Source organism: Trachypithecus francoisi, unplaced genomic scaffold (assembly GCF_009764315.1).
Source record: "Trachypithecus francoisi isolate TF-2019V2 unplaced genomic scaffold, Tfra_2.0 Lachesis_group17, whole genome shotgun sequence".
Lineage (NCBI taxonomy): Eukaryota > Metazoa > Chordata > Mammalia > Primates > Cercopithecidae > Trachypithecus > Trachypithecus francoisi.
In genome coordinates this window covers 22125694-22147008 of record NW_022681462.1, presented here as the reverse complement: position 1 = coordinate 22147008, position 21315 = coordinate 22125694, and the positions used below count along the sequence as shown (strand labels likewise).

At 43.3% G+C, this 21315-nt stretch overlaps 1 protein-coding gene across 21 annotated transcripts in view; it reads right to left on the bottom strand.

The window, feature by feature from the left end:
- The window catches only part of DYSF (dysferlin), a 247566-nt gene that overhangs the window by 21998 nt on the left and 204253 nt on the right, over window positions 1-21315 (bottom strand). For all 21 annotated transcript variants that reach the window (XR_004428173.1, XM_033175041.1, XM_033175043.1 and 18 more), the window contains 5 exons: window positions 19821-19919; window positions 8125-8253; window positions 5382-5537; window positions 3770-3861; window positions 143-313 (listed from right to left, as the gene is read on the bottom strand). Coding sequence is in view for 20 of the 21 variants with exons in the window: in XM_033175041.1 (XP_033030932.1) it covers window positions 143-313; window positions 3770-3861; window positions 5382-5537; window positions 8125-8253; window positions 19821-19919 (647 nt within the window). In the remaining variant the exon portion in view is untranslated. The remainder of the gene's footprint in view (window positions 1-142; window positions 314-3769; window positions 3862-5381; window positions 5538-8124; window positions 8254-19820; window positions 19920-21315) is intronic.

Here is a 21315-nt window from a genome sequence, read left to right as displayed (position 1 = left end):
TCTGTGGAGTGGGGATGGGACTCCTATTGGACTCAACGAGAGGATGCCTAGGAAGTGCTGAGCCCAGGGCTGGCACACAGTAAGTGCTCAGTAGACAGGGGTGCTGTGTTGTCAGAGAAGCAGCCAGCCCCCATCCACGTACACACAGTAGGTCTGTGGGAGTCCACAGCGAGCCGCAAACTTGGACAGCAGCCTGTTCTCCAGGTCGATGACCGTCTCACCAATCTTTTCATCCTTGGAGAGGAGGTCATAGTCGTAGAGGGTGACCTTCAGGTCCTTCTCCAGAGGCAGAGTGCAAGTCAGCTCAAACATCCTGCAGGAGAGGCAGATTCCCAATGTCACTCAACATGGGGCACCCAAGGGAGAGGCAGGGCAGGTCAAGAGCTTGAAACTACCCCAGGGAGTCTTCCTTCCTTGGGCCCCCTATAGCTCTTACAGGCACAACTACCCACAGCACTGCTGTACTGGGCCTGTCTGAGTGTGCGTGTAGGGAGAGGGGGGACAGGACTTTCCCAAATAAACTGTGCTGGGCATAAGGCAGGTGCCTGCCTGATGGACCACAGACCGAAATAATGAATTGGAAATGCACCTTAAAACTGAAGCTTTGACCATGACACCAGGAAACAAGAGATGCAAGAGATGTGAAACTCCAGAGCCAGGGGCCAGAGCTTTGGAATTTACCGATGACATGGCCTGGGACCTGCTTTTTGGACTCTTCACACCCACTTCTGGGATGGGATGAGGGAGAATTGGTGAAAAGATTTCTTTGGCGGGAGCTCTTGCTGTATCTGAGACCCCCATCTACCATGGGCATCAAAGGCAGAGGTATTCTCTCTTCTCTCCCTAAAATGAGCTCCCTGCAGGTTGGAGACACAAGCCTGGCACCTGGTGCATGCTCAGGGGAACGTAAGCAACTTGTGGCATGGAGGGGGGCAAGGGCCACATTTGGGAGGAGGTGCACTCTGGCCCATGCCTGGGCAAGGAACGCAAGGATTTCCTGGGAGGAGAAGAGGCCACTATGAGGCCAGACTGGAACTGCTCTGAATCCTGCCCTGTGGACCCCCAAAGGTTCGGAGCAGCGAGAGATTGTGGAGTGGACCATCTGAGAACCAGAGGCCGGGGACAGCAGCTAAAGGGACGCAGCATCTGCCATATCCCAGAAAGTGCAGTGGGAGGATTCACGGGGGGCTCTCTGGGGAACCTCTGGAAAGCACGCACAGGAAAATAAGTCGGCTTTCAACATCTGTGGTTCAGAGAGTATCCGGAAGACAGCAGTGGTGGGCACATGAGAAGGGCCCTCTCCCTCGCCCAGACACTGCAGGAGTCAGAACCTCAGAGGCCAGCCGGAGCAGGAAGGGAGAAACACTGGACCGGGAAAGGAGGAAGGCAGGGCCCCTCCTTCCCTACACCACACACACACACACACATACACACGCACATATACACACTCCACACACATATGCAGACACATGGACACAGACACACAGACACACACAAATACACACATACACATACGTGCACACATATACACCACAAATATACACATACACACATACATACATACACACACATACACATACACACACACATATACACACCTACACACACATACAAATGCACATATACGCACCACACACACACACGGACACACACATACACACACACAAATACACATGCACATATACGCACACATATACACACAAATACACATACACAAACGTATACATATACACACACCACACACATACACGGACACGTGGACACAGAGACACACACACATACACACACACAATACATGCCACACACAGACACAGACACACCTACACACACATACACACACCTACACACATATACACATGCACACATATATACACACACCACACACACAGACACACGGACACAGACACACACACACATAGACACACACAAATACACACACGTGCACATATGTGCACATATACACACATACATACATACGTACACCCATGCACACGCACACACATACACATACACACACACACACACAGCTGCACCCAAAGTGGGGACACACTCCCTAGAGCCATCAGGGAGCTCGGGATTCCATACAAACGGGCAGTGGGTTATGGCCTGAGACTGTGGGTTCGTGAGTTAAAGTGGCTGGGCTCAATGTGAGCAGAAAAGTCACCTGCCTGTCAGTTTCCACAAGGGAAAGGGGAAGGTAACGCCATGGAATACATGCTTACAAAAACCAAGTTGTGCTTTGATTCCACCTCATGCGTGTGTTTGCCTGACACACGGGTTATAGAATGGAAGGGTTTCCGTTGTGATCTGAAGGAGGCTTGAAGCACCAGGCAGACCAGCTTGCCCAGGATTGGTGGGAGATGGGAAAACAGGCATGGGAGGGGTGTATTCCTGCACTGGCTCCCCTATCTCCCCTGAACCCTGACATGCCCCTACCCACTGTGGAACAGGCCCTGCCCACTGCCCCATGAGCATTAGCCTGAGGCCTGGCGCCAGCCCCTGGAGCTCGTCAGCTCCTGGAACTTATACGGAGTTCCTCTCTCCCACCTACCATTTCCCTCCAATCCCCGCTTGGTGGAGGCTCATCACTGGCCAGAGCTGGTTCACCTTCAAAAGCTGCATTTCCCCAAGGAGACTGGGTCCTCACTGCAGGGTGAGTGACCACAACTAACTCAACAGACCCCAGTTTATAAGTACCATATGTGACTTGATGACATCAGAACAGTAGGTGTCTTCTCCTGCAGGTGCAAGAGAAAAAGCTGCCACCCTCCCTCTGCATCCTCCCCTCTCTGGCCTAGACAAGCTCACATCCAAACAGCAATTCAGGATGCCTAGGAAATACTCCCATGCAATGGGCATTGATTTTTCCTTTCCTTGTTCTTAGATTTCAGGAATCATTTTACTATCTTGGGTCTACATTCTTCCCTAGCTCTTGCTACAGATACATGTGGGACACTTACAGAGAATTAATTACTAAATGCAATGTTGTATAACAGATGGGTCCTGAGACATTAGTAAAAGGATATTAGTAGGAAAACTGACTACATCTTTTGAAAAAGTCTAGAGTTTGGTTAATCGTAATGCACCAATGATGATTTCTTCATTTTGATAAATGTCCCATGGTTAGGTAAGATGTTACCAGTGGGGGAAATTGAGTAAGGGGTATGTAGAAATTATGCACTATTTCTGTAACTGTTTAGTAAATCTAAAATTATTCCAAAGCATAAGTTTATCTTAAAAAAAAAAAAAAGAATTAGCAAATGCATCTTCTGAGTTTACATACAGATTTCTCCTTTTTTTTTTTTTGAGACAGGGTTTTGCTCTGTCACCCAGGCTGGAGTGCAGTAGTTTGATCACAGATCACAGTAAGCTCAAACTCACAGGCTCAAGGGATCCTCCCACCTCAGCCTCCGAAGTATCTGGAACCACAGGCATGCACTACCATGCCTGGCTAAGTTTTTTATTTTTTGTAGAGATGGGGTCTTGCTATGTTGCCCAGACTGGTCTCAAACTCCTGAGCTCAAGCCATGTAGATTTCTGATCTTAGAGGTAATTGTTTAGTGTTTAACTAGGAGCTTCTGCTGGGATCAAGTCTAGCAGCTAAAGAAGGGCTAGCTGATGCTATGCCCCCATAGACATGAAAGATTTAAGGAATACAGTTTTGCTCCAGGAGATAGGGACTTCACAGTGCCAGTCATATCTCCCCTACTAGACTGTGGGTTATCCTGTCTTGCTCCTCCACCCCAAGACCCAAGATGCCCCAATTTACTTTCCAAACACAGGCTCCAACGTGCAGGGGATGTAGTTATCCTGGTCACTCACTGATTTCTTCCCTATGGAGATCTTGATGTAAGGATCACACTGGAGGAGGAGACAAAACACTTCTGTGAAATCATTTCCCCAACCTGTCTTTGGGGCTTCATGAGTGCCTTGACTCTGGATGGGATGAGGGAGCAGCCATCAGGAAATCGGGATATGGGCTGTGTCCTGCCAGGACAGGGCCCCCTCCCACATACCACACCACTCCACTTGGCCCCTGATATGGGCTTCTGGCCTTGGCTCCAGCCGTGGGAATGGGGCACCTGAGTCCTTCACACTCCCAATCTACTGCTCCACTGGGAGAGGCCGGGCCCTTATCAGAAATACAACAGTCTGCATGCATTACACACATGACAAGAGAGCTCTCTGTGACCTCTGTTTAAGTATGTGGAAAGGGAGAGGGGCGGTTAGCCTCTGTCAGCCTAGGCTAGCCCAGGGAGGTCTCCCCCCATGCTTCCTGGAAGCAGCAGCACCCCTCAGCCAGTGGCCCAGCAGCTGGGGCTGCAGATTACCCAAGGTTAGTCTGGCATCAAGAAGGCTTCAAGCATATAAACCAACCCACCAGCCATGACCACACGTTGGAGGCCATCAGTGGTGCCTACGCTGAGAACTGCTCCATTCTGCCCCTTGAAAGGTGGGGCTACAGGGTGGGACAACAAGCCTCCACCCACCACCTGAAGGACACAGGCTTGGCCTAAACCTGCCTCAGGAGACAAGAGGGGACACTAGCCTCATGCCTGTAAAGGCAAATCAGGCCCCACCCCTGCCTCTCTTCTTTCCTCTTTCTTTCTCTTCCCAACATTACTCTGCCTCCCACCCCCGCCATCTCCCCATAACTCCAGACTCCTTTCCTCCTTCAAATATCCCCTCTCCATCTCAAGCAATGACTAGGGGGAGACAGCTCAGGCACTTACCTTGGGCACAAAATGTAAGGAGGAGCCAAAATAGTTATCAAGATAAACAGTATTTTAATGAAATATTTTAAAAATAAAAATCAATATCAATAGTATGTGATGAACAAAATATCAAAATTTTAAATAAAGACAGGGTGAGTGTTACCAGCATTCCCTTTTGCCTGGGGCTCTGCCATAACTAGGCAGAGCAGTCACTAAGCCTGTTCCTCTCCCCCATCACTCCTCCCCATTCACTATTGAAAGTCTCAACCTATACCTTCAGTCTTACTTATCTTCATGCTATATTCTTGTTCTAGACACACATTAAGCAATTTTCTTTCAAATCTTTGCCTATGCTTTTGGCCCTTCTTAAAACACTATTTTCTTCTCCCTCCTGGCCTATCAAAATCTCATCTATCCTAAGAGTCCTATTCCTTCCAGGAAGTCTTCCCCACTTTCCCAAAGTTCTGTACTGACATTGGCCTTCCCTGACCTTCTAGAGCACTTGGTCCTTAACACAACTCCATCCAGCCACCTCTCGGTTTTGTGTGTTTGTCTGTTTTCCAACCTACTATGAACTCCCTAACACAGAGTTTGTGTCCAGGTTCTATAGGCCACGTGTACCTGAGCCTGCTACTCTGGGGGAAGTGAGGGCTCTAGGAAAGTTACCTTCCCATTGGGGTCCTTGGGCTGCAGGCCAAATGCTCGGACAATGTAGATACGGACCAAGCACTCCTGGGGTCCCTGCGCAGCCAGCTGGTGGAACTGTCTTGGGGGCATGGGGATGGCTGGGTCTTCTGGGAGGGGATAAATTTTGAAGAGGCCCTGAAAAGAAGAAGGGGTGAATTTTCATTTTTATCATCATTGTTGATATGGTTCGGCTGTGTCTGCACCCGAATCTCAACTTGAATTGTATATCTCAGAATTCCCACATGTTGTGGGAGGGACCCAGAAGGACGTAACTGAATCATGGGGCCAGCCTTTCCCATGCTATTCTTGTGATACTAAATAAGTCTCATGAGATCTGATGGGTTTATCAAGTGTTTCCGCTTTTGTTTCCTCCTCATTTTCTCTTGCCACCACCATGTAAGAACGGCCTTTCACCTCCTGCCATGATTCTGAGGCCTTGCCAGCCATGTGGAACTTTAATTAACTGTAAGTTCAATTAAACCTCTTTTTCTTCCCAGTCTTGGGTATGTCTTCATCAGCAGTGTGAAAACAGACTAATATAGTAAATTGGTACCAGGAGTGGGGTGTTGTTGAAAAGATACCCAAAAATGTGGAAGCGACTTTGGAACTGGCTAACAGGCAGAGGTTGGAACAGTTTAGAGGACTCAGAAGAAGATGGGAAAATGTAGGAAACTATGTAACTTCCTAGAGACTTGTTGAATGGCTTTGCCCAAAATGCTGCTAGCAATATGGACAATAAAATCCAGGCTGAGGTGGTCTCAGATAGGGATGGGGAACTTGTTGGGAACTGGAGCAAAGGTGACTCTTGTTATGTTTTAGCAAAGAGACTGGTAGCATTTTGTCCCTGCCCTAGAAATTTGTGGAACTTTGAACCGGAGAGAGATGATTCAGGGTATCTGGCAGAAGAAATTTCTAAGCAGCAAAGCATTCAAAAGTTGACTTGGGTGCTGTTAAAAGTATTCTGTTTTTAAAGGAAAACAGAGCATAAACATTCAGAAAATTTGCAGCCTGATGATGTAGCAGAAAAGAAAAACCCATTTTTTTGAGAAGAAATTCAAGCCAGCTGCAGAAATTTGCACAAGTAGCAAGAAGCCTAATGTTAATCCCCAAGACCATGGGGAAAATGTCTCCAGGCCATGTCAGAGATCTTCACAGCAGCCCCTCCCATCACAGGCCCAGAGGCCCAGGAGGAAAAAGTGGTTTTGTGGGCTGGGCCCAGGGTCCTCATGCTATGTGCAGCCTAGGGACTTGGTGCCCTGTGTCCCAGCTGCTGAAAGGGGCCAATGTACAGCTTGGGCTGTGCCTTCAGAGGGTGGAATCCCCAAGCCTTGGCAGCTTCCACATGGTATTGAGCCTGTGGGTGCATGAAAGTCAAGAATTGAGGTTTGGGAACCTCCGCCCAGATTTCAGAAGATGTATGGAAATACCTGGATGCCCAGGCAAAAGTTTGCTGCAGGGGTGGGGCCCTTTTGGAGAACCTCTGCTAGCACAATGCAGAAGGGAAATGTGGGGGCTCTGATGCCCCATATCTGGGGCACTGCCTAATAGAGCTGTGAGAAGAGGGCCACCTTCCTCCAGACCCTAGAATGGTAGATCCACCAACAGCTTGTACCATGAACCTGGAAAAGCCTCAGACACTCAACAACAGCCCATGAAAGTAGCCAGAAGGGAGTCTGTACCCTGCAAAGCCACAGGGGCAGAGCTGCCCAGGACCATGGGAACTTACCTTTTGCATCAGCATGACCTAGATGTGAGACCTGGAGTCAAAGGAGATCATTTTGGAGCTTTAAAATTTGACTGTCCCGCTGGATTTCGGACTTGCATGGGCCCTGTAACCTTTTGGTTTGGGCCAATTTCTCCCATTTGGAATGGTTGTATTTACCCAATACCTTCACACCCACTGCATCTATGAAGTAACTAGCTTACTTTTGATATTACAGGCTCATAGGTGGAAGGCACTTGCCTTGTCTCAGATGAGACTTTGGACTGTGGACTTTTGGGTTAATGCTGAAATGAGTTAACTTTAGGGGACTCTTAGGAAGGCATAATTGGTTTTAAAATGTGAGAACATGAGATTTGGAGGGGCCTGGGGTGGAATGATATGGTTTGGCTGCGTACCCACCCAGACCTCAACTGGAATCGTATCTCACAGATCCCACGTGTTATGGGAGGGACCCAGGAGGAGGTAATTGAATCATAGGGGCCAATCTTTCTCATGCTATTCTCGTGATGGTGAATACGTCTCACAAGATCTGATGGGTTTATCAGGGGATTCTGCTTTTGCTTCTTCCTCATTTTCTCTTGCTGCTGCCATATAAGAACTGCCTTGTACCTCCCACCATGATTCTGAGGCCTTGCCAGCCATGTGGAACTCTAAGTTCAATTAAACCTCTTTTTCTTCCCAGTCTTGGGTGTGTCTTTATCAGCAGCATGAAAACAGACTAAAAACAAATACAATTGTCACCGACATAATCACCATCATGACCACCACTCTCATCTCTACCAGAGTCACCACCACTGAAGTCACCAAGCCCAACACCATCCCATCACCACAGTCAGATTCTGCATCAACGGCATCACCATCACCACCTCCATTACCCACATGGTCACCATTATCAGCACCAGGGTCACCACTGTAGGTATGACCCCTCCCCTTCACTTATTGCTCCAACACCATAGTCTTAGGCCCACCTGGGTTAGGGACATGTCCTTGAGGATTTACCTTAAATTCGCCAATGACAGATGGATCTTCTGTCTCCTCCTGCGTCTTGCCCCGGTACAGCTTGAAGGTGTTACAAAAGTCAGACAGGCCCTCAAAGGCCTCCACATTCTCCAGCTGTGTGTCATAGACCTGCCATGCATGGGGATTAGAAGAGTGGAAAAGAGACAGAAAGAAAGTAGAACAGCAAAGGAAGAGGAAACAAGAGAAGGAGGGGAAACATGACAGTATGAGAGTGAAGAAAGACAGAGAAGGAAGAGAGAAGAAGAAAAGAAGGGAAGGTGACCAAAAACAAAATAAAGGAATGAAGGCAAAGGAGAGGGCAGGGTTGAAGAGGTGGAGAGGTCACAGAGGGAGCGAGGAAGGAACAGAGGAGGAGATGGACAGAAAATTCCAGGGGAAGGGAGCAAAAGGGAAGAATTTGTTCAGCTCCATTAGGGAATAGGGTTTTCTGGTTAATCAAATATTCTAAGAACCTGAGAGTCATCAGAGACATGGGCAGTACATTTTTTAAAAGAACAAGATTATGAATGAGCAAAGAGTGGACTGACGTTTTATTTGAAGACTGTGACAGATGTCTGGAAAATTAACAGGTCAGCATTTCAAGCAAAAATGTTCACATACAGGATATCCAATGACAACGGTATCAAATATCAATCCAAGTGTATCTTTGGAGCATCACTTTAAACTTGTTAGCTCAGTTGATTTACTTGTCTCTTCTCAAACAGCCAATGATTATTATTTGTTGAACCAGTGTCTCAGAATTGCTTAGGATTTAATAAAGCAGCAAGCTGTTTTTTTATTATGCTGATAAAATGCATCTAATCAAGAGTAACGTTAAACAGGTTAATATACATGCTAAATTGGTCATATCTGAAATCATCTTTCTAAATATTATTTCTCATTTAGGCCCAGCTCAAATTCTGTCTGTACCTTGAAGGTCACGTTCTATCTTTTCTAATAAATATTTAATTATGCAAGTGATACAGGTTCATTATTAACATTTAGAAAAATATAAGCAAATATTTTTAAAAATTAATGTTGTCTTAAATTCTTATTCTCAAAAATAACTAGTTATTTGATAAGCATTTGGTATACGTCCCCTTGAATATTTTCTTTATACATATAATTTTTTAACCAAAATTACGGACTCACAAGATACAAACTGGTAACTTGTTTTGTGGATGTGGGGCACAAGTGAGGGGAGAAGTCTCACTCTGTCACCCAGGGTGGAATGCAGTGGTGCAATCATGGCTCACTGCAGCCTCGACCTCCTGGGCTCAAATAATCCTCCCCCATTAGCCTCCTGTAGCTGGGATTACAGGCATGCCACCACACTGAGCTAATTTTTCTATTTTTTTAATTTATTTTATTTTTGTAGAGACGAGTTCTGGCCATGTGGCCCAAGTTGGTCTCCAACTCCTGAACTCAAGCAATCCTCCCACTTCATCCTCCCAAAGTGCTGGGATTACAGGTGTGAGCCACTGTGCCTGGCCTGTAACTTGTTTTTTAGCCTAATGATGTACCATGAAAATCTTTACAAGGTCAAAATATATACTTCTGTAATACTCTTCCTTCCTAATGGCAATATGATATTCAATTTTATAAACGTATCACAAGATATGATGAACATTTAGTTTTGCGGTTTTTCAATATTATTATTTTTATTTTCTGCAGAGACAGGGTCTCCCTATGTTGCCTAGGCTGGTCTCCAACTCCTGGCCTCAAGCAATCCTCCCACCTCGGCCTCCCAAAGTACAGGGATTCCCAGCATGAGCCACCAGACCCAGCCATCAATATTATTTTTTAAAACAACTTATAGGGTAGAGGAGTTTTAAAAACTCCTATCCAAGTGTTTTGTGCACTTGTTTAAATTCATCTTTATTATAAGCTCCTAGAAAAAGAATTCCTGGACAAGGAGTATGCACATTTTAAGACCTCTGATGTGCACAAATTGCTCTCTGGAAAAATTGTATGGATTTATATACTCCTAACTACAGTGTTCAAGTGTGCCCACACTCCCAGCCTTTCACATCAGAGTACACTTTCACCCTTTTTTAACTTTGTTAATTTGATAGACGGAAGATAGTATGCTGAATTTTAAATTGCATTTATTTAATAGAGATAATAATAATAGAGAAACTTGCGTGGGTTTATCAGTCATTTGTATTTCTTCTGCTCATCCTTGTCATTTGTACATTTTCCATCTGTTGGTATTTGTTTTCTGTTCTGTGGTGATTTGAGAGACTTCTCGGTATATAAAGAATATTAAACTTCAGTCTATCAAATATTTGTCCCAGTCTGTCACTTGCTTTTCAGTTATGTTCATGTTATATTCATGATATTTTTATTTATGGTATGTTTATGTTTGTGTTTATGTCATATTTATGGTTATGTTTATCTCATGTTTATATTTATAATTTTTTAGCCATACTAGAAATTTCTAGATCATCTCATCTAAAGATCTTTTTCTTTATAGCGTCTGCCTCTCAAATTATACTTACCATGTTTCATAGCAAGATTATTCAACACTCAATTCAATTTGGTACCCAGCATGAGGCAAGAATTTAATTTATTTTTTGCTAAATGGTTAGGCAATTATCTAAGCATCATATTTGTTTAAACTTCTCACTTTCCCATGACTTGTGTCATACGCCAAATGCTCACGCCTCCTTTCGTTTGTTTGTGATCTCTGCTCTATTGATCTGTGCATTTTTTCACCAATACCATGTTTTAATCACTGTGCCTTCATAACCTGTTTTGTTATCTGATGTCCCTCCAGATGAAATTTTAAAACATTAAGTTCCATTCTCAACAAAATGTTTCTTTGGAATTTTTGTTAGGCCTGCATTAAACTTAAAACTAATTTTCAATAGGGGAATTGATATCTTTATAGTATTAACATTTTAATACAGGAACATGATCTGATTCTCAACTTACACAAGACTTTTACTACTTATAGGCATCTTCATACAGAGCCTACGTGTTTATTGTTGAGTTTATTCCTCATGAAGCTTGTTTTGTCGGTATTACGAACGTGAATTTTTCTTCCGCTAGATTTTCTGAATAGTTGCTGCCATCTTACTGGGTTCTCCTGATGGTCCTACTAATTTTTCAGCTGGTTCTCTTCAGGTGGTAAGCAAGTCAGTCAGACACAGGGATAATTTTGTCTTCTCCTTTCTAAAATGAACGACCCGTTTCTTTTTGTTGACATTGAAATGGTGAGAAGATACGGACCAATGTGAGTGACAACACGAACGCAATCATGGTGAGTCTTGTCTTGACTTTGTGAAAGGACAGCCCTAGTGTTCACTCAGTACCTTAATGTAAATTGAGTCACAGAGTGCTTCAATAATCTGTAGTCATTAAGCCATGGACCCTCTCCCCAGACAAATGCACTTAGGAACATTCGTGAGAAATACAAGTTCAATTTCTACAGTAAAGAAACCTTCTGACGTCATGAAGTTGGATGTTGGCTGTTGGCTTGAGAGATGTTCTTTTTAACATTAAGGAGACTCCTATTTCCAATATGTTACTTGGTCTTATAAATCATCAATAGATATTAAACTTTATTGAATGCTTTTCAGCACCAACTGAAATAATCTTTGCTAATGTTGCCTACTGATATGATTAATACCGCTCATGATTTCCTAATGTTGAACTTTTTATATTCCTGGAATGAAGAAAATTCAGTTATCATGACATTATTTTAATATTAGTTAGATTTCATTTGCTATCATTTCTCTAACATTTTTCATATATATTCATGTCATAAATGATACTTATACATATGGCTGGACTTTACCAGATTTTGGTGGTAAGGTAATTCTAGCTCTATAAAAATCGAGGTTTTCTACATTTTAATATTTTCTCTGCTGTGAAATAGTATATATAGCACAGGAATTATTAATCGTTTGAAAATTTAGGAAATTCACTTTATAATTCCCTGGCTCCAGCTCTCTCTTTGAAGGTAATTCTTTGATAATTTTCCTGTTCCTTTCATATTTTTTGCTGCTTCTTGAGACAGTTCTGTTTCTCTTTTCCTTCACATTATCTCATTTTAAGGAGTTTTCAAATCTATTAACATAGAAATATACTTAGAATTTTTCTAAAATTCCTAACTCCCAATTATCTCTGCTGTTATGTCCCTGTTTTCATTATGGATTTTGGCTTGGTTTTCTACACTTCTCTAGAGTAGACTAGCTGAAGATTTATCGATTTTAGTTGATTCATTCCAATCAAAGTGCCAATTGTCTGATTTTTTTCAATTCAATTCTACAACTTTCTCTTTTCTAATTTTTTCTGCTTTTCCTTTTTCTCTTTTGTCCTGCTGTTTTAAGGGCTTTTCATTATCATTATTCTAACTTCTTGAATTGAAGTTTTATTTACTCCCTTTTTCCAGATAATGAAAATATTTACTCATATGAAATTGCCTCTGCTCACTAATGTCTTGGCATTGCCTCATTTGTTTTGATACATTTTCATTTTCATTTTCCTGGCATTCTGTAATTACAGTTTTATCTTTATTATTTGATCCCAGAGTTAGATACTTAGTTTTCTTTTGTTGTAATTAACATAATTTCTTAAGGCCACATATTTCCTCCAAATGCTGCTCTGACTATAACCAGTAAGTTCTAATATGTAGTGTTTTATCACTGTTTCCTAGATGTTCTGTGATTTCTGTTAATATTTTCTCCTTCACCCAAGAATTGTTAAAACAGAGGGATTTTTATTCTTTAATTTTCCAGGTAGAAGAGGCCTTTTGGGCTTTTGATCTTGTTACAAATTTCTTATTTTATTGCATTACAATCAGAAAATGTTGTCTATGGCATTGTCACTTTCTGAAGTGTATTCAAGTTTTCTTCATGGCCTCTTACATGGTCAATTGTAGTAAAAGTGCCACATGTGTAGTCTTTATTTTCAGGCTACTGGGTTAAATCAGGTCACTAATCATGCCAAGCCTTCTACATCCTCTTCTTCTTCTTTTTTTTTTTTGAGATGGGGTCTTGCTCTGTCACCCAGGCTGGAATGCAGTGGCACCATCTTGGCTCACTGCAACCTCTACCTCCCAGGTTCAAGCGATTCTCCTATCTCAGCCTCCTGAGTAGCTGGGATTTCAGGCACACGCCACCACGCCTGACTAATTTTTGTATTTTCTGTAGAGACAGAGTTTCGCTATGTTGACCAGGTTGGTCTGGAACTCCTGACCTCAAGTGATCCACCCGCTTCGGCCTCTCAAAGTGCTGGGATTACAGGCTTGAGCTACCGCACTTGGCCTCCTCTGACATTTTTGTCTCCTTGATCTGACATGAACTGAGAGAAGGGAATTAAATCTCCCCCTACCCATAGAAACAGTGTGTTTCTATTGCTTCTCAAATCTCCTGTAAGTTGTGTTTTGTAAGTATTGACATTGTATTATTTAGCATATAGATATTCTCATAAGTGTCATATCTTGGAATTATATCATTTAGCATTATAAAGTGTCATCCTTTGTCTCATTTAATTTTAGGAACCTGAATACCCTCTCATCTAATATTAAGATTATGACTTCTGCTGTCATTTCATTTGCATTTGCCTGGCACACATTTTCTTAATCTTATTTTCAAACTTTATCAGTCTTTTCATTTGAGAGTTAGACTTTGCTTTGAGATCTGATTTACATTTTGTAATTAGTAAGTAACGGATGGTCCACTTTCTGTGTGTGGGAAGGAGGGGAGTGGTGCATGTGTACAGTTCTTCTGATAGCTGGAATGATCTCAGCTTCTGTTCTAGTATTAATATACATTTATATCTCCTGATAATACTTAGCCCTCTATGTCTTTAGGCATAGTATTTATGGGGTCCCTACTGTAGCAATAATAAAGTAATCCAATTTTATCTCCCTCCTTCTCCCTATCACCCAGTTTTAGACAACAATATCCTCCTTAACATTTACCTTTGTACTATTTGCTTTATCTTGCTTCTATGCCAATTATGTGACTTGCCAATTTCAAATAATAGCTGTCCACTGTATTTAGTTTATCATATGGCAATCATTGTCCTTACTCTGTATTCCATACTCTTTTGTCCTTCTCCACCTAATTTTTGTCAGTTTTATCATGTCTACATTTTCAGTATATATGATATTTACATTCTTACCTATTACCTTAACCCTTCCATTTGTTTTCATTTTGGTTCTAAGGTAAAATATGACCATATTCACTCTTTTTTTTCTTTTTTTGGAGACAAGGTCTTGCTCTATTATCCAGGCTAGAGTACAGTGGTGCAATCACAGCTCACTGCAGCCTCTAACTACAACCAGTCCTTCTGTTGTGGTTTCTCCAGATAACTTCCCAGTTAGTTGAAGTTCACCCCCTAGGAGTTCCTCTAAGACAGGCTCATTAGAACCATATTACCCCAGTTCCTGAATATGTATAAGTGGTTATCTGTAGCCTTTATGCTTGGAGGGGAGCTTGGCTGAACATGAAATCCTCAGGTCACCCTGTCTTTCTTTGATGATCTTATATCAGTATGTTATTGTCTTTGGATATTGAATGCTGTTATGAGAAAATGGAAGCTACCTTGATTCGGTTCCTATTTTAAATGACTTAATGTTGCTTTTTTCTTTTCTTTTTTTTTTTTTTTTTTTTTTTGAGACGGAGTCTTGCTCTGTCGCCCAGGCTGGAGTGCAGTGGCCGGCTCTCAGCTCACTGCAGGCTCCGCCTCCCGGGTTCACGCCATTCTCCTGTCTCAGCCTCCCGAGTAGCTGGGACTACAGGCGCCCGCCTCGTTGCCCGGCTAGTTTTTTGTATTTTTTAGTAGAGACGGGGTTTCGCCGTATTAGCCAGGATGGTCTCGATCTCCTGACCTCGTGATCCGCCCGTCTCGGCCTCCCAAAGTGCTGGGATTACAGGCTTGAGCCACCGCGCCCAGCCGCTTTTTTCTTTTCAAGGAGTGGGGAGGAGGTATGACTACCCAAAGAATTATTTCTTTATCTCTAAAGTACAATAATTATATTAGAATATGTCTCAGATTGACCAATTTTTGTCAGTTTTTCCTGACACACCATGAACTTTTTTAATATGTGTATTCATTTCTTTCATTTCAATAAGGTTTTATCAAACCATAAGGGTTTTTGTTTTTTGGGGTTTTTTTTTTTTACTATTTTGGTTGTCTTCCTCAGAGACTCCAATTATGCAAATGTTAGGTCTCCTTTCCCTGACGTCTATATCTGTCATTTTTCTCTTTGTTCCTTTATAACTTTTTCATTTTTGCTTGCTTACTTTTATAGTTTCTGTCCTCTGTGCCCTTGGTTGTGTTTTCCATGTGGCCATTCTGCCCTGTGCTCCTTCCAACTTCACGTTTTCATCTCTTTCTTTCCTGAGTCCTGCTGGCTCAAAGTTTATCACTCATCTTATCAGTCCTTGACTTCTTTCATTTTTGCTTTGCATTCTGACTGCCCGTTTCGAAAAGGTTCACAGCAAAGCATTTCGTATGGTCTGCTCCTTGGCAAAATTTTTCAAGTAGGTATATGTCCTCTTCTATTGATAAGTTTTAATTTTGATTTTCTTTCCTTTTTGCAGGATTTTTGAATTCAGGTTACACCATTTTTTCAAAATTATTTCTCACTAAATGAGTTGAATTTTCCTAGTCCAGCTACTTCCTTTGCTCCCACCACAAAGGCAGACTGCTTCCTGTAAATATGGCTCGTTTATATAATTCTTGTTTGTGTAGCTCCACCTCTGCTTCTCTGAATCAAACGAGGTCTAAAAGGCTTCTGTCATCAGCTTCAACCTGTCTCCAAAGTTTCCATATCCACGGTTATAAACAAAGGATATAACATTTATATTTCATGGTGAAACCTCACTTTCAGGAACTGTATTTTGAAACTACTATGAATATTTTCAAACACACACAAAAGTAAAGAGAAAAGATAATAAACCCCCATGTAACCATTATCTGTCCTAAATAATTATCAACATTCTTCCATTAGAAAGTATATTTTTGCTAGGGCTTTCTGAGATCTGCTACCACTCTGATCTTACAACATTCTGCATGTATCTTCTCTTTATTTACTGCTGAGTGGCCTCTAACCAATTTCAGTTGTCTTTGAGCAGCCCTTACATATATTTTGAAGTTTGTGGCTTCTATTTGTTTCCAACTTTTCTGAAAATGGATTTGGTGGGTTTGAATGATTTCCAAGAGAAAAGGGGAAAAATGCTGACTTATGCAGCCATGTTCATACTGGAAGTCCCAATAAAATATTTTTTAAATTTCTAAGCGGTTGAATTTTTTGTTTAAACTTTTGTTATTAATTTCTCATTTTATTGCATTATAATCTGTCTTGTAAGATTTCTGCTTTTGGTAACTTACTACAAAACTAATATGTGATCACATTTTGTGAGTATTCGCTGAGCATCAGGAAAAAATGTATTCTCCATTTTTTATTATTTTTATTCTCTATTTTAAAGCTATAATTTTAACTTCATGTAGCTTAGAAAACATTTACCTTGTTATTCAGATCTTTTATCTTCTTATTTATTTGTTGTCTGCTTGATGAGTTAAGGAAAATGGTGTAATGAAATCCCCACTGCAACTTTAATTTCTGTCATTTTGTGCTTTTATCTGTGTGAGATATTAGTTTATATATTCTTATCCATTTTTGCTTTAAGTATTTCTAAGCTTTACTATTCTATGCATAAATATTTGAGAGTCTTTTCATTGAAATGTACACCTTTTATTTATATGAAACACTCTATTTTGCTTCCTTTGCTCTTTACTTTAAATTCTGTTTTCCTTTGGTTTACACTTACCTTGTTTGCTAAAATATTGTTTTCCGAAATATTTATTTTTTAGCCATTCTAAGTTGTATTGTTTTAGATGTGTCTTTTAAAGACAGTACAGTGAATTTTGACTTTTGATATAGCCTAAGAGCCCTTATCACTTAATGGGGGAGTTTAGTCCATCTTTATTAATTAGGAACATGAAGATATTTTGTTCTTTCTCTACTATGTGTTTTCTGTGATTTCTGTTTTTAATGTTTTCTTGTTGTGTCTTTTGTTCCTATATTTTTCTATGTAGATTAGGAGTTGTTTCATCCCCCTATGCTAGTGATTTCTAAAATCTGTTTTCCTGTACCCACTGTGTGCTCCATTCTCTCCATAATGTGGCAGGCTATTTTTCAAAGACCCATGTTGGTGATGGTGGTTTTCTTCCATTTACTTATCTTTAAAGAACCAGCGTTTCTTCCAGGTCTAGTTTTCCCCCAGAAATAGTTGGAATGCATTTGGCTTTGGACAGCCTATTTTCACTTGGATGCTGTCAGAGACCTCCTCCAAGAGGTCAAGCGGGAGGGCTGGGTGCCAATTCAGCATCCGCACCTGAGGGAGCAGTGAGGGGCCAGGGCCATGGGCCATGGGCCACCCTGACAGGAGTCCTCATTCTTGCTTGGGTTGTCTAACTTTTTGGCAAGGCCACAGGACCACATGCCAGACCTAATGTGTCAGACCTTCTTCCTGGTACACAAATAGTTCTGTCTCTTTGCCCAACCTCACACACCCAACTACCAAGTCGAGAAAGAACTTGCTGCCTGAGGATCGCGGCGGCTGCTGCCTGTGCCTCATCTCTGAGCAGCCAGGTCTCCAGGCACAATTCACCAGGCAGGCCCATAGAGCAGAGACAACTTTTGCCACCTGGTGAAACTGCCCTCCAGAGTGCCTAGCTGAGGTTCTGCGCCAAAAGAATCACCTGAAAGCCCAGGCCACCTGCTACCCTGACAAGGGTAGCAACTCTCTCTCATCCAGTCCCTTTCAAAGGGCTCCTGGGTCCTTTTCTATGTGTCTAACAGCCTACGCCCACCTCTCATTTTCTCCTCTCCAAGCCTGGGAGGTAATTGCGGGGTACAGTCTCCCCCATTTATAATCCAGAAGTAGTGTTGCCAGATTTAGTAAGTGAAAATACACAATTCCCAGTTAAATCTGAATTTGAAATAAATAACTGATACAGAACAGGGTCTGGGAAGTGCTCGGTAGGGGACGATGGGGTCCCGGGCGAGGGCTTCACCCCTGGGCCTGTGCCCACAGACCTAGGGAGGACAGGCATTTCTGTTTTCCTGTCGAAATGTTGCCTTTCCCAAGACCATACTGGCTTGCCACACCCCCATCCTGTGCCTATAAAAACCCCGAGACCCTAGCAGGCAGGAACACAAGTTGCTGGACATCGAAAGGAACACACCAGCGGAGGAACACAGGAGCGATGGCATGTCAAGAAGGACACACTGGCGTGTCAAGAAGGACCCACTGGCGTAGGAGCACACCAACAGTCCCCAGCAGGGCGGCAGGCCATCGACCGGCGGAACAACGCGGAGTTTGGTCCGGGTGGTGGGAGAAGAGTCCAAGCCGCTGAGCAGCACGACTCCGGGGGAACACCACCTTCCCACTCCATCTCCCTTCTGGCTCCCTAGTCTGCTGAGAGCTACTTCCACCCAATAAAACCTTGCACTCAATCTCCAAGCCCACGTGTGATCCAATTCTTTCAGTACACCAGGGCAAGAAACCCCGGGATACAGAAAGCCCTCTGTCCTCGCGATAAGGCAAGGGTCTAATTGAGATAACACAAGCCGCCTACAGATGGCTAAGCTGAAATAGCATTCCGTAACACACGCCCACTGGGGCCTCAGCTGTAAACATTCACCCCTGGACACTGCTGTGGGGTGGGAGCCCCACAACCTACCCATCTGAATGCTCCCCTAGAGGTCTGAGCAGCAGGGCACCGAAGAAGCCAGCCACACCCCCATTGCACGTCTTGTGAGGGGGATAAGGGAACTTTTCCTGTTTCATAACCAGTAATTTTAAAATAAATATGCCCCGTGCAATACTTGAAGCATGTTGATATTTAAAAACTATTCAATGTTAATCTGAAATTCAAATGCGGCTGGGCATCCTGAATTTTGACTGGCAACCCTGGCAGGGAGATCATGCAACTCCTTTAAGGAGTCATTTCTGAGTCACCTCTGATTATCTTCTTTAAAAGTAGTCCACTTTTTCAAAGCATAATTATATTTGTATAATTTCCTCAAAATACCACAATTTGACTCACTCATTTCTGGTTTTTTCCACAGAAACAGGGTTTCCCATATTTTCAGATTTGTAGGTAATTTTCTGACCCAATTGTAGGAGTTAGGGGTCAGGAGTACATTCTCAAACTGATGCTCTTTATTTTAACACAAATTTTCTATTATAGAAAAGTTCAAATAACACTGAAAGACATGGAATAGGACAACAAATCCCTGCCTACCCATCTCCAAGCTTTAACAATTTTCAATGTCATGCAATATTAATAATGTTGACTATTTTGAAAATCAGTCGGGGGGCCACCCTGTTTTGGGTGGTGGCGGGGAAGCTGGGGCATGTTAACACTGATCATTTCACCTCTAAACACTTCTGTATTCTTCAGCATTCTCCCGGGAACACTGTCGTGGTTATCCCAGCCCACACTTGCTTCAGGCTGTAAATCAGTGGGTGGTTTTCTCACCCAGCTGGTCTAGTAGCATTCATCATCCTCAGACACCGAATGAGGAGGCAAATGCAAACAGATCTACTGCACGAGCTCTCTTTCTGTTGTGTCTCCCACTGCCCAGCACACACACACACACACACACACACACACACACACACCACACACACACACAGAGCGACCATCAGAATGAAGAGAGGCCTTACCTTCAGGGTGTCAAAATCCTTCTCCAAGTAGGAGCCGCACTTTTCCCTCTCCCCTATGGAGGCAAAGAATTTGCTCCACCAATCGATAAACTCTTCCTCCTGAGTGGGTAGAAAGAAAAAGACCATTTCAGAAACAGGACTTGCCAAGGAGTGTCCTTCAGAGTTGGAAACCCTCCCTCTGCTGCTGGGCTGCTCTGGACCACAAGGCTTTCCTAGGGGTGATTTGGGGGAGCAGAGAGAGGAAACCTCCGTCTCTCCAGGGGCAAAGACTGCAGACTGAGGAAGAAGTTTCAGCATTTGGTTGGTGTTGAGAAGCGGAGGCTCTAGCCCTGGCTCTGCCTCCCAAGCATGTGTGTTTCTGTCAAACTCCCCAGCCTCCCTTTTCCTTTCTGTGAAGTGGGCATAAGCATCTTTGTAGTTCCTGCATCACAGGGACCCAACACACTGAGACCAAAATCAGAAGGTACATAGGGTAACTCTTAGGGGAAAATGTCAATAATGTTTTATTTATGAATAAAATTCAGGAGACCCAGGAAAATTCAGACCCAAAAGAGTTTTATCTGTTCTGCCCACCCGTCTCCCTACCCAGGCAATAAAGGAAGCATTGGAAATCAGCACTTAGCCTCCCCAAGGTCAGATCAAGGTCAGATCAAGGCAGAGTCCCTGAAAATCAATTAATACTAAGTACCCTTTATTCCACAGACACTGCTAAATGTGAGGTATCAGGTGAGAAGAAAGGAAGTGTGTGACAGCACATTTTCTGTGTGACACCTGCATCCTTCCTCCAGTCACTCTTATTTGCAGGAAAAGGTGAACAGGACTGTTGTGGCAAATCCTGACCTCCCCACCTTTTAACTCCTCCTATACACGGTGTGTCTGCAGGCCCTCTTAGCTCTGGTGTCTAGAATATTCCTTCAGCTGTGTCCTGTCTCAGGGGGCAGGGTGTCCTGTCACCTAGAGGGTCACCAAGCTCCCTGAAAGTGGGATGGTCAGTCCACCCCAAAAGCTCACCAAGGTCTCATCACTCAGTCTGTGCCCATCTGTACCATTAGAGCTCATCTGGTTTAGTGGGAAGGGCCAAGTACACGGCGTCAGGAGCTCATTCTCGAACTCACTTTCCTCCTCTGTATGAGAAGGTAAGCTAGAAGATCTCCCAGGAGCCTGCTCTGATTCTCCACCAGGAACTGAATATCTATCACAGAGTTTCTGAAAATGCTCGTGGCCCCTTCAAACTAAAGCCAAGTGCTCCGAGCTCTGGCTTACTAAGGGCAAACACAAGCTGGAGCCCGGTCAAGGGTTCCTGAACAGGCACCCTGGGGAGAGGGTAGGATGAGGTTCTCGAGTCTCCACCCATCCTGGAAGTGTGGTCCTAACACCCCTTGTGTGGCCGGGTGGTCTCCAGACACACCACACAGGGAATGTGTACCAGAGTGAGACTGAATCTGCAGCCAGGCCCTACCAGACGACCCACTTACCTGGAGGGTCTTCTGCAGCC